The 18147-nt window shown below is 38.3% G+C and overlaps 1 protein-coding gene across 3 annotated transcripts in view; it reads left to right on the top strand.

The window, feature by feature from the left end:
• The window catches only part of col15a1a (collagen, type XV, alpha 1a), a 62511-nt gene that overhangs the window by 36909 nt on the left and 7455 nt on the right, over window positions 1–18147 (top strand). Inside the window, exons 7-35 of one of the 3 annotated variants that reach the window (XM_027002958.3) lie at window positions 452–492; window positions 664–867; window positions 1721–1747; window positions 2511–2573; window positions 2751–2828; window positions 3198–3254; window positions 3365–3505; window positions 3861–3977; window positions 6725–6778; window positions 6891–6926; window positions 7132–7254; window positions 7730–7795; window positions 7903–7938; window positions 8169–8210; window positions 9340–9402; window positions 9806–9841; window positions 9957–10040; window positions 10161–10226; window positions 11612–11674; window positions 12434–12517; window positions 13167–13202; window positions 13543–13596; window positions 13754–13810; window positions 14810–14869; window positions 14975–15016; window positions 16567–16588; window positions 16903–16980; window positions 17172–17197; window positions 17373–17462. In XM_027002958.3, coding sequence (XP_026858759.2) covers window positions 452–492; window positions 664–867; window positions 1721–1747; window positions 2511–2573; window positions 2751–2828; window positions 3198–3254; window positions 3365–3505; window positions 3861–3977; window positions 6725–6778; window positions 6891–6926; window positions 7132–7254; window positions 7730–7795; window positions 7903–7938; window positions 8169–8210; window positions 9340–9402; window positions 9806–9841; window positions 9957–10040; window positions 10161–10226; window positions 11612–11674; window positions 12434–12517; window positions 13167–13202; window positions 13543–13596; window positions 13754–13810; window positions 14810–14869; window positions 14975–15016; window positions 16567–16588; window positions 16903–16980; window positions 17172–17197; window positions 17373–17462 — 1946 coding nt within the window. The remainder of the gene's footprint in view (window positions 1–451; window positions 493–663; window positions 868–1720; window positions 1748–2510; window positions 2574–2750; window positions 2829–3197; window positions 3255–3364; window positions 3506–3860; window positions 3978–6724; window positions 6779–6890; window positions 6927–7131; window positions 7255–7729; window positions 7796–7902; window positions 7939–8168; window positions 8211–9339; window positions 9403–9805; window positions 9842–9956; window positions 10041–10160; window positions 10227–11611; window positions 11675–12433; window positions 12518–13166; window positions 13203–13542; window positions 13597–13753; window positions 13811–14809; window positions 14870–14974; window positions 15017–16566; window positions 16589–16902; window positions 16981–17171; window positions 17198–17372; window positions 17463–18147) is intronic. The other 2 variants (XM_027002959.3, XM_081696834.1) reach the window with 2 other exon arrangements.

Here is an 18147-nt window from a genome sequence, read left to right as displayed (position 1 = left end):
AATAAGTGATAATTCAGTGTTTGAAATCATACTTAAATAAATATTTCAATAAGGAAGAAAGTGAGCAGTGATCAATGTAATTCATGCAAATTGTTTTGCGCCTCTTCTTTGATAATGGGTCTCTACACAACAAATTAGAGTTTGGACTAATTTTGATTAGCTTTGTTTGAGTGAATAGATTCTTCATGAATTTTTCCCCAAACTATTGTAACTTTTACTTTTCAACTATTAGTCCCTAATTTATAACATTAGTTTACAAAGTGAAATTGAAAACTAATGGTCAGCTGCTTCAAAAGCTGCTTATTTCACACTAATTTTGCTCTTTTGTGTCTAGATCTAGATCTTTCATTCTTTTGTGTATAGATCTAATTGATTTACACTGAATGAAGTGATTTCCTGTCAACCTTGTTAAAAAGATTATAGAATTGTTTGATTTTATTTGCATTTACAGAGCCAGCCAGGACAGAGAAAGCTGTTTATCAAAAAGAAAATGTAAGCAAAATACTCCTTTATGAAACCAAGTTATATGTACTTACTGTAGGATCTATTTTACATTGTAAAATATTTGAACATTTACAAGTTAGTTTCTTTCTGTCATTTGGGCATTTATGTACATTTATTGTCCCAAATCCATTAGTTTGTGTGTCATTTGGTTCTGATCAGGAGTATCCAGTGATGATGACAATGCAGAAAGGGGAGAAAGGCGAGCGTGGACCTCCTGGGCCTCCTGGTCTTCCAGGACCCCCAGGCACAGTCAGCACATCAAGTCCAAGAGGAGATGGTTCCTCTTGGTTTGGAGAACCAGGGCCTCAAGGCCCTCCAGGGCCACCGGGAGCTCCTGGAGTGCCAGGGAATGATGGCCTGCCTGTAAGTAAAATGTAACATGGGAATATAAATTAATACATGCTTTTCTTTAGCAGATGAACAGTGCTCTCACCATTGCCTTTCTAATTGTAGCTGATTTCCCATGGTATATGGGAATATGCATCACTGTTGTTTTAAAAGGTTTCAAATGGTGTTCAAATAAAGATGACTTGAATGTAAATCCAATGTACTACCATTGGGTTTCACTGTATTTGACTATGGTGAACTTTTCATTTTGACACCATAGCGCTGTCATCATGCGACACCACTTCTGGCTGTTTCTGCTTAGCTTATGTCAGTACACAGTGTGGTCTTTGGCAGATGATAAGACATGTTTTGACCCGTTTAGAACAACCGTCCTCTCTCTCAAACTTGGCTCATTTGGTAGCTCAGTCACCACTGCACTTTGTTCTTTAGCTGTCTATTGTTGTGAGAGTCATAAGAGTATGAAGTCTGACTTTGTATTGTTTATTATACATCAGACAGGCTTAAGGTCATGTCTGTGTCTTATGGAAAAGCCTGTCAATAGCTTTTAAAGGCTTTAAACCCCATAGCCATATTTCTTCATATCTAAGGCTGTTTTTGCTGTCTTGTTTTTGGCAAGATTTTTTTTGGAAGAGGTTAATGATATTGCACATTTAATTGTGTTCATGTCCACATATGTATTAAATAATTACATAAATAGAAAAAAATAGTTTAAAAAATAATTTTAAAAACCTGTTTATGTTAATTTGTTTGGGTTACCATATGTATTAGGAACATCTTTTTCCCCATAGTCCAATAGGATTTGTCTATTGAGGAGCTATTTGTTCATCTATCAAATTTAAACTTGAAGTGAAAATCTTTTGTTTTTCAGGGTAGCCATGGAAAAGATGGAGAACCAGTGAGTACTATTTGGTCTCATATCCATGGTAGCTGAGCAATATTTTTATATTTAGGGATATTTTAAGAAACGTATTTGATAGCATGGTCATACTATAAGCCTAGACACATCAGCAGAACAATTTTGCACTCATGTTCAAACATTTTTCCTGATTTCACCAAGTAATTTTAAGTACCAAAATCATTAGCCTCAGTTAATTCATTATTCTTAGCCTCATATTCGATATTCTGTTTTCTTTCAAATAAACAGACATATAAAGAGTACATTATTTACTCATACTCTACCTATCTCTGTGCAATCCACCCTGGACTTGAGCTCCAATGCCCCACGCATGTGCAGCATAGCTGAATTCTAAGTGAAATTGCTTTGAAATGTTTTGTATAATGAGGAATGCTTAATAATTCTGCACATGGGCCTGTTATTGGTTAGGCATGACCAGTTCAAAGAAGAGTAGAGTGTGACCAGCAGACATAGAGACGTGAGAGTGAGGCTTCAGTGGTGGCCTAGAGCCTTTCATCTATCTCTAGACCTGATTGGGGAATAATAGCGGCACCTGCCTCCATGCCTGTGAGCCTGAATAAACAAAATTCAGGACTAAGCCATGCTTTTCTCCCTCTACAGAATAAGGGGTTCAGTTTTCACATATGGGGTGCATCTCTGTCTATCTGTGTGTGTGATGAATTCTTTTTTTATTTTGATTCCTTTGTTCAACAGAGTTAAACTGTATAAAGTTTAGACATACATGGATATTTCTCTTCTACAGGGAGAAACTGGAGTTAAGGGGTTCCCGGGCCTACCTGGTGATCCAGGTCTCAAAGGAGAAAAGGTGTTTAAAAAGTATAACAAAAAAAACACAAAACAAAACAATATTCTCTGTAGAATTGATAATGCACCGTGAACATGGCAACGGTAATGTCCTATATCATGGTAGTGAAGACTGCATTGCGAAACCTTGCAAAAATGGCTAGATGAAATACTCCAATCATTATGTTTTGATTTTAAGGGTGACCCTGGAGTTGGTCTGCCAGGGCTTCCTGGCCCTCCTGGACCACAAGGAAGACCAGGGTCATTTCGATATGTGGTATGTGCACAGCCATGTAACAGAACAGGTATCAGGCATATATGTGAGAAAGGGAATCCAAACAAAAGGAGTTACAATTCTTCAATTGAAAAATTAAATGTATAAGATTTTCCATAACTGCAGACCATGCTAATTAGCAGGCAGCAAATCATCCTTCTTGTTTACATTGTCACAGTTCAGTGTTGCAGAATTAGTTTAATTTAATTTAAGGGAAAACTATGAAACTAAAAAATTTACCACACTGTGGGAAAAAAACTGGAACGACTTATACATTAGATTTTTCCATCTGGTTATTACTTTAAAGTCTACAGCCCACATTGATGTGGGTCTTGAATTAAATCCAGCCTTATGTTCACTCTGCATATGCAGGATGCAATTGATGGCTCAGGGTTTGAGGACTTTGACAGTGATGCAGAGGTCATGAGGGTGAGCATTCTCCTCCCCAAATATTTTTTTCCAGTGGTGTAATAATATCAAAACAATAATATCTGATCAGACTTTGCATAGAATTATTGACTTTAGTGTGTCTCCACAAGGGTCCACCTGGCCCTCGAGGACCTCCAGGACAGCCTGGTCCTCCTGGCCCTTCTGCAGGTCTGTCTCCAGGGCCACCAGGGCTTCCAGGAGCACCTGGAAAAGACGGCAATGATGGGGAGATGGGTAAACCTGGAATTCCAGTGAGTATTCTTTTGCATGCTAAAATATTTTTATATATCTCTTGCTAATAGTTTATTTGGTATGCAGATTAAGGTTGCAGTGAAAAAACTGTTGAAATAAAACTACTCAATTAAAAACAGCAGAAGATATCATTCCCATGGGCTAATGTAAGTTGCTTTGATTGATATTATTTACCAAATGAAATATAGTAAAGACATCACTATCCCAGCATTATCATCTATGATTCAAATACAGTACATTTTATGTTATATTGAAGCACTTCCTTAACAAAGCACAGGGATATCATCTACCTCACATGTGGCATTGTAGAATGTTTTGACCTGATGACTCAGGGCAATTCATGCTTTGTTTCAGGTAATTGAGGACTGGTTTAGTGGGTCTGGATTTGATGCTGGGTCTGGATTTGATATTGAGTCTGGATTTGATGCTGGGTCTGGATTTGAGCTTATCTTGAGCCTGGATTTAGCTGAGGTATAATGGTAAAATAAAGGCATGGACCACAAAAGGCAGGAGTTCCCCTCAACATGTTCTACTTGCTCGCACTCTACTGTAACCCTGAGCTGCTTCTGCTTCTTCCTGCTGCTTATCTACCATCCATTATCCGAGAAAGTGTGTGTGTGTGTGTGTGTGTGTGTGTGTGTGTGTGTGTGTGTGTGTGTGTGTGTGTGTGTGTTTGTTTGTCTGGGTGGTTGTCTGTCTAAGTGTTGTATGGATTAGTAGAAAATATATGATTGAATTTATAGGGTTGTTAAGTATAAATATACTGTGTGAGGAAGATTGAAAAATTTTAACATATAATGGTTATAGGCCTGCAGGGATTTTGCAAAAGGAAACAACAGCATTTTATATGTATTATACTCATATATGTGGGGGAAATAAGCTAGCTAAGTTATATTTTACAGTAGAGGTGGCACAGTACACATTTGGTTTGGTTTGCATCATGGGATTGGGGTCATGATTTTGGTTCAGTATGATATTGATTTTATAAAAAGACACGAGGTAAAGAGACTTTTCTAATATTAAGTCTTTAATTAATACACACAGAGTTTACCTTACTAAAATACATTAAAAATCATTTTAAACTCCAATATAAAAGTAAACAAAAAAAAAAGACAAATAAATACTAAAAATTTGATGGGTGTAGAACGTACAGGAGTCTCCAACTGACAAGTTTAATGAAACAAATTAAAATGAAACTGAACATAAGCAGGCTCTAACTGTAACAAAAGAAAGCCAACATATCATACAATGACAAATAAATGGTCATAGCAACACAAAAGGCCTATAAAGAGGAGAACGTAAGAACATAACAAACAAGTGGAGCAGTCAGTGACACACAACATGCCTCATTGTCACATTTGGGGAGGGGGCATTGACCCAAAAACATGCAATACACCTTATGATGTACTGAGAATTTGAGGTAGTGATAGCAATGTAAAGATACTGACAACAGTGTAAGGTTATAAAATATATGTCAGGGTTATCATATTGCAGGCACTTAGAGTTTAATGAGATAAAGAGGCAATCCATATATCCAGATATAGTCAAAACACAGGTAAGGGTATAGTATAGATAATATACGATAAGCAAACAGATCCAAAATGGCACAGGCAAAGGAATTCATAACCAGAATAACAGTGAATACAAATACTCAGAAATGTGTCATTAGCAGACAAGACAGGCTTATATAGGGAGATTATAGAGAATTAACTAGAAACAGGTGTGATCAATAATCAAGTGACCTGGGGTTAATGAAGGGTTTGTGGGTAGCGTAGTGCGGAGTCCGGTTGGAAGGCGTGACAGTATATATGTTCTACACTGGCATGTTGGGCTTGTTGTGGTTCAATGGGGAAGCATGTACTGGTCGTCCTACCCTTTGGCCAGCCAGAGTCAGAACCTGGTCTACTTTGGAACAGTCTCCCAGTGCTTGCCACAGAATTCGACTGCATCTGCATTGTATTTGTTGCATGTGCTCCTATGCTGAATGTGTGCAGTTAATGTCATATACAGCAATTGTTCAGCAATCACAACAGCCAGAATGAGGTGAACACACTGAGTCTTTAGCAAGCCCTAAGTAGTTTATACTACCATCATCTTACTAAAACACAATGATACAAATAATATAAATACCCTTTCACAAGCTAGTTCATTTTAAATGTGGAAAACCTTTCTTTTTATGTAGTCTATCTTTTTCACGGTAAATTTTGCTGTTTATTCTAAAATTGTTACAGAAACCATGCAATAGTAACAGTGCATGTTAAGCAAGTGTTAAAAAATAGACCAGATCAAGATTTTAGGTCTCATGAGAAAAGAGGTTGAAAAAAGAGGTTGAAAAGAGTTGAAAAGAGGTTGGGTGTGGGTGTGTTTCAGAGAGAGAGAGAGTGAGAGAAAGTGAGAGAGATGATAGCATTTGATTGAAACTAAACGCTTCTTATGGAACATGAACTTCACTTTGTCATTGGGGGGAAGCTGCCTTTTAAATTGTCCAAGTAAAGCTTGAGTGAAACTAACTGCTCAGCCTCCATTAGCAAACACCAAAGCAAATACTTCTGTTTTGCTTATAATGTAAAAAGAAGCAAAAATGCATTTCATCCGTATTGAAATGTCCAGTAAATTACCTAACTTACATGGTCTTCAGTGCTGAAAATCGTATTACATCTGGATGACAAAATCTGGATGACAAGAGATCTAACTCTGTCGTTAAACATCTTGGTCTGTGTGTTATCTTGGCCTATGTAGATATAGCAGGATATAACATACAAATCAAATATATTTTTTGCTTCTTTACCTGATTACAATTTGTATTACTGTCATAATTATGTCTGTTTGAATATGGTCCAAATTGGAAATGAAAATATTTGTACTGTTTAGACTAAGGAAGTAATCAGATATGAATAGGTTATGGGAAGACAAAATGAAATTCTACTACCTGTCCCAAAGTATCCAGATGTGGTATTCCCAGCTCCCATATAAGTTATCATTTGATGGTCAAATGTGATTAATAAAGTTACCAATCGGTAACACCAATTTTATCCAAGTACAGCACTGGATGCACATTGTGAGCACTATACTCTAAAGTAGCCCTTTCTCTAAACTTGCCATATAAGCAGCATTACACACACAATCCTAGAACCATATTGAACATTTTTGGTCAATGCTAGGGCTTCCTGGTATAGTGGAAGCAGACAGAGCTGAAACTGTCCTCATGGTGTTTATAGGGGGCCAGTGGCAAAGACGGTGACCCAGGAAAAATGGGCCCTAAAGGAGAGAAGGTAAAATCTGTAGAAGCCTATAATTTATTCAAATTGCATTTGTTCTGCTTTGTATTGTCTCCTTTTCACTGCCATAGCAAACTTCCGAGTGGTGTTGTGGTTTTATTGGCAGGGCGAAACGGGATTGCCTGGACCTGCAGGACCAAAGGTAATGGCATCTAAGTCACTGTATGCCATCCTTCTTAGCTTACACTGGTACCATTTTATAATATAGTGCTGTTGTTTCTATATCTACTCATTTGACTGTTGACAAATATTATCAAATCACATGCCTAAATGTCACTCTGATGTATTGCACATTGGAGTCACTTTGCATACAATATAACTGCTTCCATGCTCGTTCTGTCTTTCAGGGTGACACAGGCCAGCCAGGTTTCCCAGGACTGCCAGGACAAGTAGGTCCAGAAGGACCAAGGGGGCAGCCAGGCCCACCGGGACCACCAGGACCACCCACACACTTCAGTTTTGATGTACTGGTGAGTTTCAGAAGTACAGAAGCAATCTGTATGATGTGGGTCTAACTTACAGGCCTGCTAGTAAAAACATAGCATGCACTATCTGTAGGATCCACCAGAGGACACCATTGTTGCTTTACTCTTTTATATAAAGTCTACTCATGTGGCCAAACAAAAACAGACTCATCGAAACTCAACCTTTAGAACTCAGGACAGCTCATTTATCATTCTGTGTTGAATAGGCCTGAATCCTTTGAACATTTATAAAATTGTACTGCAAACAATTTTCCGGTTGGTCACATGAAAGACTTCAAAATTACATCGAACTTTGACAAACCCAAAATCATATGTAATGATTGATTAACACTTAGCTAAACACAAAACATTATACCTCCATGTGTGTTCGTGCGTGCCTACGTGTGTGTGTGTGTGTGTGTGTGTGTGTGTGTGTGTGTGTGTGTGTGTGTGTGTGTGTGTGTGAGACATGATGCTACAGGACTCTGAAGGCTCAGGACTGGGTGGAAGCAGCGGCCTTGCTCCTGCTCTCCCAAGAGGGCCTCCTGTAAGTGCATTCGCAGTAGCTGAACTTTTTCCTTAATTTGGAGCGGCTTGGCATTGGGCTTAAGTTTGATAAACAGTGCTTCAGGTCTCATCTCTTCTCTCCTACAGGGTCTTCCTGGTCTGCCTGGCCCTCCAGGGCCACAGGTCAGAATTATTTGTTTTGAATATTTGTCTTTCTATTAAATCCTGTTTAAAAACATTAACATGCCAAATCCTTACATAGTGTAATTTTTCCAGTATTATCTTATGATGGGGAAAAAAATGAAAAAAAATAAGAACGTATAGTATAGCAGTACGTATAGTACTTATAGGAGTGAATAGATATATCATCCAAGCACTTGATACACCGGGCCATATGTATTTCTCTGATTCAGGGCAAGGATGGCGTGAATGGTGCACCAGGCACTTCAGTGAAGGTCTGTACCTGTGTTATATACTTGTGTGTGTAAAAATACTTACACATACTTTCATATACAATCAGCTTCTGTTATGAAACTTGTATGGGAATGTAAAAATGATTACAAAGTTTATTAGAAATATATAAAATGTTCATCAGATTTTTAACCTGTAATTCCCATGTTTGGCTGGAGATCGGAACTTAATTTAAAGGGATCTTAATTTATCATAAATGGCAGTAAATGGACATATTATTATGATAGTCTGTCAGTGTACACCTGTCCTTACTGTCAGATGATGTGATTTTCACAGCTTTGCCAAATCCCACTTGAGATTTTGGCTCCTTCTTGCTCAGATATACATTGTGCTCATGTTTGATGGTGTTTGATAAATGAGACCCACTGTTTCCTGTTCCTGGTTGCCAGAGGAAGCCTGCTGTTCCCACCCATTTGCTTCCCATTAGGACCTAATTCACCAAATAATACCCCCAAAACACATCTGCTGGTCAGAGGAATGCACCACATGCATTTACCTCTTCCTTTAGACTCACTGCAGTGCAATGTGAATCTTTGTTCATGCAAATACGTTTAACCAAAGTTTGATATACCTAAGTATGGTAACAGTAAAAACAATAAAGCTCTTAATATTAATTTTAACTTTTTAAAAACTGACATTGCAATGACTTTTTTGGAGTTTTAACTGGAATCACATCAGATGTAATGAAATATCCCAGTGCTAAAAAGCTCTTCTATTGTTACAACTGCATACACATGAGGGAGAGGAGCTCCCTCATGAGATTTTATTGATGAAATTGAACAGATTATAGCAGTCGGGCAGGTATTCATATAGGAGTCAGGTCAGTCCATGGTTGATAACATGGGACAGAGCCCTTATCCGCTCAATAGGTAACGGGATGTATGTCTATAATTATAGCCAAAATATCCCAGAATCAGATGTCACAGCGAGTGAGGGTACACATCTTTGAACATCTGAACAGAATTTTTAGGTACTCGGCATTTACCCTGTATAGTTTCCAGTAATTTAAGATGGACATCATAATTATTCCACATCATAATTCTTTTCCACCTAAGACAATTACTGACAAGTACTGGATGTCGTCAAATGTACATTTTGTCTCCAATCCACTAGGGGGAACCTGGTGCCAAAGGACCAGATGGGGTACCTGGACTACCTGGATTTCCTGGAAGACATGTAAGCAACAGACTATAGCTGTGTTCAACACTGCCTACTAAATACTACCTGGGTACTGATTGGGCCCCATATATATGTGTGTTTATATCAAAATAGATGTAACTAATGCTTATAATGCTTAGTGCATTGCAGTGAATTGTTAGACACCAGCATTTTATAATGTACTGTATCTTAAGGCTGTCTCTTGAAGAGCTTTTCAAATTCACCAACATGTGCACTGTGTAGAATAATCTTATATGCTATAAAAGAGTATTAAACAAACAGCCAAAGTGGAATTGTTACAATATTTCTAGGTATTTTGGAAAGGTTTTTCCCCTGCACCTTTAACAGTACTACTGCTTTATTTGCTTTCCACAGCTGCAATACTGAACTGGTTCAAATATTTTCTTTGTTCTTCCCCCAGGGAGAGAAAGGAGAGAAAGGCAATATGGGGCAAAAGGTGTGTAGCCAAATACTTATGCACACTATGTTATACAATTAATTGCAGTCAAAACATGTAAAGCTAAGTGTACATATGTATCTCTGTATGTGTGTGTCTGTGTGCTCTGATCCAGGGGGAAAGAGGTCTAGATGGACTCAGTCTTCCTGGTCCACCAGGGCCACCTGGACCACCAGGAGCTGTAATTAACCTCCATGACGTGGGTTCATTCATTTAAACTGATCTCTACATATATTGGGATCCCTACTTGGTATCTGAATTGGAATTTTAATCTTAATTAAATTATACAGTTATGTATTCTATGTTGTCTACCTTACAGTTAATGCTGAATGATACAGAGGGCCTCTTTAACTTGTCAGGGACTTTTCAGTCTCAAGATTCAGTGGTGAGTAGCCTTCTCTTAGTAGTTATTTTATAAGAATTAAGTACAATAATGTGGCAATAATCACATAATGCTATATTACAGATTTGTCTCAGTTCTGTTGTCTGCTATGCTCAAATGTCGAAATGTTGCATACCATATTAGTATCTCTTCAAAGCCTTGGCCTCATTTCTAGTACAGTTTGTTTCCTTGTGTAATCCCTGCTATTTTGGTAAAGATAGTGGCAACAGGCCACAGGCTCTAAAGCAGTAAACAGCACATCCAGCGTTATGTGGGCTTTTGAGGACATCACTAGAATAATTACATCATTAAAGCTGACAAAATTTGAAAATGCTTGTGTGTGATGATGCATAAATAAACTTTCCTTTTGTATGAAATCTTGTTCCTAATGATCTCACTGCATTACTGATACTGAGAACTGCTGCATAAACATGCTTAAACAGAGATGAAAAATGGAGAACTGTAAAAATAAGAGTGTTTTTCATAACTTCAGCTCCCTTATATAAATACATGTATTTTTTGCTCAGTGTTAAATCTAATTTTCTGCACCTGATGTTGCTGTCTATGCAAGACAGTTTAAAATATCTGCAATTGAATTGGAGGATGCAAATTAGCATTTGCAGTTATTCATGCATTAGCTGTAAAAAATATTGGTGAAGAAATTAATTGGCTACAATCATGTAGAATATTCTGTGTTGTATATGATTATTGGTGTAACGCCGAGCGGTAAGGAGGTGGACGCATGTGCGGAGAGGAGTGAGATTTATTATGGGCAATCCAAAATCAGAGTCTTCTAGGCAGTCCTGGGTCATAGAGCTGACACGGAGAGTACGGGAATACATGACTTAACAAAACAAACACAAACACACACACACACACACACACACACAAAGGCAAATGGGGAAGCAGGCTATAACTAAGGCTAGGAAACACAAAGAAACAACCATAACAAAACACATTCACAAATTCAAACAGTCCTACACCAAGGCACACAACAGGGTTTAAATACATGAACTAGAAATTAGGGACAGGTGTAAGCAATCAAACAAGATGAGGACAAAACTAAACTATGGAACGGAACTAAACACAAGACAGGGAAAACACGGAACACGGTAGATGGAAGGGACCAATCGTGACACTTGGCATGACTTATTTTATTATTTTATGTATACTTTGCCTGCATATAATTTTACATTTCCATATGCTGTCCATTGCATACAGACTTTGTGTTTGCGCTTTTCTCCTTGGAGAACATAATGGTGGGTTCTTTGTCAGGTCTGGTGTTCATTGTTAGTTACTAAATTATAAACTTTATTGGATACTGATGGATAACCTTTTCCATACAGTATGCCATTGTTTTCATGTTTTCTTTTATTTTGGTTTTCTAGGGGCCAAGGGGTCCAAAGGGTGACCCTGGGACCCCAGGAGCTCTCGGTCCCCCTGGGTTAAAGGTGAGGAGCTGCAGGGACTGTAAAAGACTCTAGAGAGAGGACAAGGCAGTGACCCACATATTAGCCTTTATGTAGACAAAATCTTTGCAAACCCAAAACATTTGACTATGGTCTCACTGCTCTGTGGATATGTCATAATTCCACTCTTCTTAGAAGCCAATAATGCCAGCCTATATGTGTTATGCTCTATGCTGATTAGAAACTATGAGATGAACCACTCGATTCAAGGTTAAAGACACTTCCATGTTGAGGTGCTGGTGACTACAAAGCACTGATGTGTAAAAGCTTAATGATTACCAGACAGGGTCTCTGTACACACACAGACATACACTATATACCAGCAAACTCAATGCAGACCTACTCTGAAATGACAATGAGATTGTTATCCAATGCTATCCTCTTTTAAAGGGGCCTTGGGTACTTTTTACAGCATATGTTTTTTATTAACCTGTGAGAGAGAGAGAGAGAGAGAAAGAAAGACTGTGTGTGTGTGCACGCGCATACAAGTGCGTGCATATGCTTGTATATTTATGCAAGTTGACAGGTTGCAATAGCCTGCTATATTATGTATTAACTTGTCTGCATATGTTTATATGCAATGTATATGACACTTGGCGTCCTTTAAAAGAGTTTGTATATGTAATCATGCATGTGCTTGTTTTCATTTGTATTTCAACCATTCATTGAACTTCCGTGCATGTGTTTTTTTGTTGTGTTGTGGGTTTTTTTGTGTGTGTGTGTGTGTGTGTGTGTGTGTAGGGTCAGAAAGGAGAGCCAGGGATTCCTGTGGATGGAACACTGTTGTCCAAAATGCTTGGGCCACAGGGACCAAAAGGAATAAAGGTGACACCTTTTTGTTTTGGTCAAAATTGTTTTTTTGATTAGCTAGATGAAATCACTCACTTGAGATTTAGTCATACTCTTCCTCCAAAATGGCAGAGCTGTCTCTTGTTCAGTGGTGTAAAATGATGAGAAGACTTCATATTAACTTACCCATCATGCTTAATGGCTGGTCTAAAGACACGTTAGTGCACAGCAGCCAGAATTTCCGTTTCGCTGGATGACACTGTGAACTTACAGAGTACACTACTGACAGTAGGTGAAGGAGTTTGAAATCTGCATTTCCCTGTATTTCATTTTAACAAAAGGAACAGGTTTAAACCTTTTTTTTTTTTTTTTCATTTTATTGATATAAGATATGGCTGTGCTTCTGTAATTGTGCCATTTTTATGAACTTAGAATTATTTTAGTTGTAATTTTTCCAGGATAGCAGTTTTTGTTTGTTTGTTTGTTTTTGTTTTTGGGGTGTTTTTATACATAAATGTCTGTATTAGTCTGCTGTGTTGTGTGTGCAGTCATTCTCTCATAACATCAATGTGTTTTGATTGTCTTCCCAGAATCAACATTGGGAAGACCATTAATTTCGTATCATCATTTAGTCTATGCCCACATAACCCCCCACATCTCATGTACTTCTGTATTCTCTATTTAGGGTGATGCTGGTATTTCTGGACCCCCTGGTATTATGGTGAGGACATAGACACTCAAATGACACTATTTACATGTCTGATAGCCATAATTATAGTAGCAGTTTGAGTCGCTGCTGTTGCATTCTCAAGACAACAGTTGGAAATATTTGGGGTTTTCCATGCTTTTATTATATGGGCACTGTTGTTTCCTTACAAAGTGTTTTGGAACATATTAGCTTGTGCTGGAGCAGTCAGTATGATGCAGTCAGCCTGTGCTTCTCACATGCTCCTCTCTCAGAACTTGCTCCATTCTCCTGTGCACCTGATACAGATTCCATAGTGCCGATCAGAGCACAGCCAAGCCTCATACTCATGTTTCTGTGTGACTCTATCAAACAGGGCCCTGTTGGACCAGTGGGACCTAAAGGAGAATTCGGGTTTCCTGGTCGGCCAGTAAGTTTGTTGGCATTCCATCACCCAAACGCAGTATGCTTCAGAGGCCTGTCTGTGTAGTATGTGGATGTACTGCATCCAACCCTGATTAAATGTCATGACTGCAGTCAGCAGTGATTCCACTGTAAAATATAATCCACTCTGTGTCGTACTGTAGGGTCGTCCTGGTTTGAATGGACGCAAAGGACAAAAGGGAGAGTCAGCTGGGTTACCAGTGGGTATCACACACACACACACACACACACACACACACACACACACACACACACACACACACACACATACACAAAAACATGTACAAATGCACGCAAGCATGTACATGCAGAAAGAGCGACATCAGAAGTACCCATTTAGTCTCACGGGTTTACTATAGTGGTGACAGTGTGTGAAGGTTTATGTCCAACTTTGTTTGGTTTTTACACCACATCCCATCATTTTTCCTTTTTTGCTGTTGTGACACTGTCCCCATAAAAGGTCCGCAGTTATGAAGGTTGTTGCATGCTGGAAAAATAAAGTGGGCTGTCTTTTTTCTTTTGTTGTTTTTATAATGAGTCACAATGATGCCAGTCAACACATTTATCTTCTCTTAATGAAATACTTGTGCCCAAACAGCCACATGGGAAAATAACTTCAAAAACAGCCTGTCATCATGTGAGATTAGAAAACAGCCTGTAAACATAACTGGTTTTGATGGCTTTTAACACATGTCTATATGTCAATAATTAGTGGATAAAAGGGCATCTCCAAAACAAACACCAAACTTTTTCCTAGTATGACGTATTGTTTGGAGAGTTTTTGTTTTGTTTTTATCCCTAGAGCCATTTTGTGTAAGAGTGGAACTCTATGGTATTTAGGTTAGACATGAACACTGAGGTTAAAAAATTATATTTTCCTTGGTTCTGTTTATGTAAATGATTTTATGTGCTATACTTAGCTTGTTAAGATAATTTCACCAAACATCATATTTTACAAATGTGGAAATTGGGCTGGTAATGAAAAAATAGCTGAAACCATGTATTTCCAAGTAAAATATATATTATGACTTTAAATTAACTACAGCATTTATATAGGTATGATCTATATTCCACATATTCCAGCATCTTAAGTCTTGGACAGTTCTGCAGTGCAGGGGTGACCAAATGAAATACTGTGTGTATTTGTCTTTTATAATTGCCTCTGAATCCCTGTCTATTCCTCTTTTTGGCTGCGAAAGGGCCCACCTGGTCCTCCTGGTCCCCCTGGACGTCCCGGAATCTTCAGCTGCCCTAAAGGAGTATGTATGAGCCCTGCAGTGCTCCTACTCTCTCTTCTTTTTCTAGCTCTTCTGCAAATGTGCCTCTTTAATGCTCAGTGTCCATTTTGCCATTGCATTTTATAGACAGTGTTCCCGGTTCCACCTCGGCCCAACTGCAAAAAGCCTGTAAGTGACAGAGAGTGTGCCCCCTGGGTTGAGACTGCATTGGTGCTCAAACTCCCCCTCAGTGACTGTCTATCTCACTGTCTGTGCCATATGGGTTTGTCCATGTGGGGCTTTTGCCAACATGGTGCAACATGATCATTGAGTCTGCAGATTCAAAGTTGTTAATGACTTCTTAGTTGGATTCATTTTTTTCTCCATGGTTGCTCATTTTGGCAAAGGATCTGTATTTTTGGATGCAAGTATGGCACCCCCTTGGTTTTCATCTGTGTCATCATTCTCCCAGTATTACTGCCACTGCATGAAGTTTTACAATTCACAGTAGTTGCAGAGAATTCAGTCTGTCTGTGTATTTCAAGATGTCAGTTTGATTTAGTTTGATTTTTACTTTACTTTGAGAAGTGTGTAAAAACTCAAGTGGCTGATTGATTTTAATTGATGGAATGTTTGGAGCATTTCTAATAGTCTAAATGTTTGGGGCATTTTGATAGTCTAAAGCTGTGTTCTTTGCTGTCAGTCCTGGGGAGCTACAGCACCACATAGGGGTCAGATTCATCTGCTTTAACCAGCTGATTTGCTCAAACAGGTGTGGTGGAGTCAGAAAACCCTACACAGTACTGTCACTCTTCATGACTAAGAGCATGAAACACTAGCTACAAGTGTCAGTGGTAGAATCTCAGTTTGTGACATAATTCTGTCAATGAGAGCCCTTTTAAGGGTCCTTGTGGAGGTTGAATTTGCACATAATTTGCAACATCCTCTCTAATCATAATCCATATACCTAAAATGCATGAGTAATGAACTTGTTCTTAGACTGTTGCATGTCAGATAGACATAGACATAGTATCAATTTGCCCCTCTTTGTGGTGCAGTGTCATTCTTAGTTCATGATGATTTCATGATGGTCATTAGCTCTGGAAACAAATGCATAACTAAAGCCTGAATGTTGTCATGTTCGTTTATGAACATAGACAAGGATGTCATTTGTTGATATCTTATTTTAAATTGTTGTAGTTGATGGGATATTGATGGTTATGACTATCCTAAAAAGTTTGTTTTTATTTATTATTGTTATTGTTATTATTCATGTATATTATTTACATTCAGTCAATTTGTAAAATATGACATTATCTCTGACAGATTATGAAACAAACATTTTTGGGAGTTTAATATTTATTAACTTTAATATTGGAATGAAAAATAATAAGCCAAACAACAGAACAACATCTCTGTAACTTCTCACTGTCTGAATGTCTTTTTTTGTCTCATTGTCTTGTTTTCTGTGCAAGACTGGTTACTACTAAAGAATTAACAATGCTGCTTGTATGTTGAGAAGCACAAGTGTTTTATATTTCATAAGAACACATCTGTGCTTTCTCTTTTTCTGCTTGGGGTACTAAACATTCTGTTTGTTCAGTGCATGATTTCTGTCCCAGATGGTTTCACTCTAAAATTGTTCTGTTTGGATTAACACCACTTTGTTTACTACTGTTCAAACACAGCCATGAATCGTGACACTCATATCTGTTTTTCTTCCTTTTCGTTTTGTGCAGATCAAAGGAGACTTGACTGCAGGTGAGTTTTAAAGGCCTGCTGATTTACTATCCCTTTGATTAAGGGTCTGCTGAGTTCGACTTTTCTTCATAGAAGCCTTTGTTTAAATTAAAATGGCATATAAGGAGAGGCACCAAGTTTTGAGCAGGCAAAAATACCAAGGGTCATTCATATTTTCTGTTTGATTTTAGTTTCTTATTTTAATACAGCAATAGCTCTCTTTCTCAGTGGGCAAGCATACAACTCACAGTTTAAGTCACAGTTTAAGTCAATAATTTGTATATTGGGGATTTACTGATGATGTCTTCTGTTGCTTGCCACATTTTCACCTGAAGAGGGAGCTAGCTGTTCATCAACTGGAACCAAAGGGGAAAAGGGTGAAAGGGGTCTCCCAGGGCCACCGGGACCCACAAGTATGTAACTGTTTACTGCTCTTAACCACAAGTACATATTCAAAGTTGCATGGCATTAGATGAAGAGTACTGTTTCTCCTTCATGTAGCTGGCTGAACCTCTTTTAGTGGCCTGGATTCTTTTCCGCGATATATAGTAACTGCCACCTTTTCATCTGTTCACCTGTGTGAATTTTTTTTTTTTCATTACAGTGACTATGCTGGGAACAGGCACTATGGTGAGTTCAAGCTATCTGATTATCTTGGATGGAAATCACCAGACAGTGACTGAGTGAAATTGCTTTAGAAGTTTATAAACCTGCCTAACACCCTTTTGTTTTGTCATTTGTTGCCCTGCATATGCATATGTTAGTATATTTTCAGTATGTTTACATTATTGTGCATGTGTGACAGTGGGAAAATGGTGGCCAGCAAGAGAAGGGGGAGAAAGGGGAGGCCGGTATGCCTGGGCCACCTGGCGTACCTGGAAGATCTGGGCTGGTGGTGAGTGATCAAACACACGTACTCACACACATGGCACCACCTTACTATGCTTTTGGAAATCTGGTAAACATAAATTCATTGTGATAAAACTGACCTCTTATAAGTACTAGATTTATTTTAAACTCTTTTTTCCTTTTATACCCTTGTTATCTTTCTTTCTCATCTCTCTGATCTCTCACATCATTCCTCTTTTTGTCTTTCCTTGCTCTTAAATCTTTCTTTCCCTTTGTCTATGCCTCCCACTCTCAATCATATTTGCTGCTATCTCTGTTGCTTCACACACCCCTTCTTTCTGAACTCATAAGTCGTTTGATCTGTCTTTATGACTTGGGAAAGCTATATATGCCTTTGTGAAAATTAATTGCCATGATGACAAACTGCCTACAAATTTCAGCGCTGTGGTACTTGTGTAATTAGAAATGGATGGACTGGTGACCTTTTGTTTGGGGATGAAAGACTCTACACAAAATCAAGCCAAAATATTAGGTGGAAAGCACTTTATACAGTGGTAGAGATTTATTCATAAATGCAAATTGAAGTGGTGCATCATGCAACAATCAAAATTCCCCACTTCTGCTGTCAGGGCTTTCTGATGGAAATAACATTGGGGGTATGTGGTGCAGTGTTGGTGATTCATAATAAATAACCTGATTATCATTTATGATCTGCCACAAGAAATAATTTA

This window comes from Electrophorus electricus, chromosome 14 (assembly GCF_041902795.1).
Source record: "Electrophorus electricus isolate QZ-2024a chromosome 14, ASM4190279v1, whole genome shotgun sequence".
In the NCBI taxonomy this organism is placed as follows: Eukaryota; Metazoa; Chordata; class Actinopteri; order Gymnotiformes; family Gymnotidae; genus Electrophorus; species Electrophorus electricus.
Note: the sequence above shows the minus strand (reverse complement) of the source record. Positions and strands in the feature narration are given on the sequence as shown.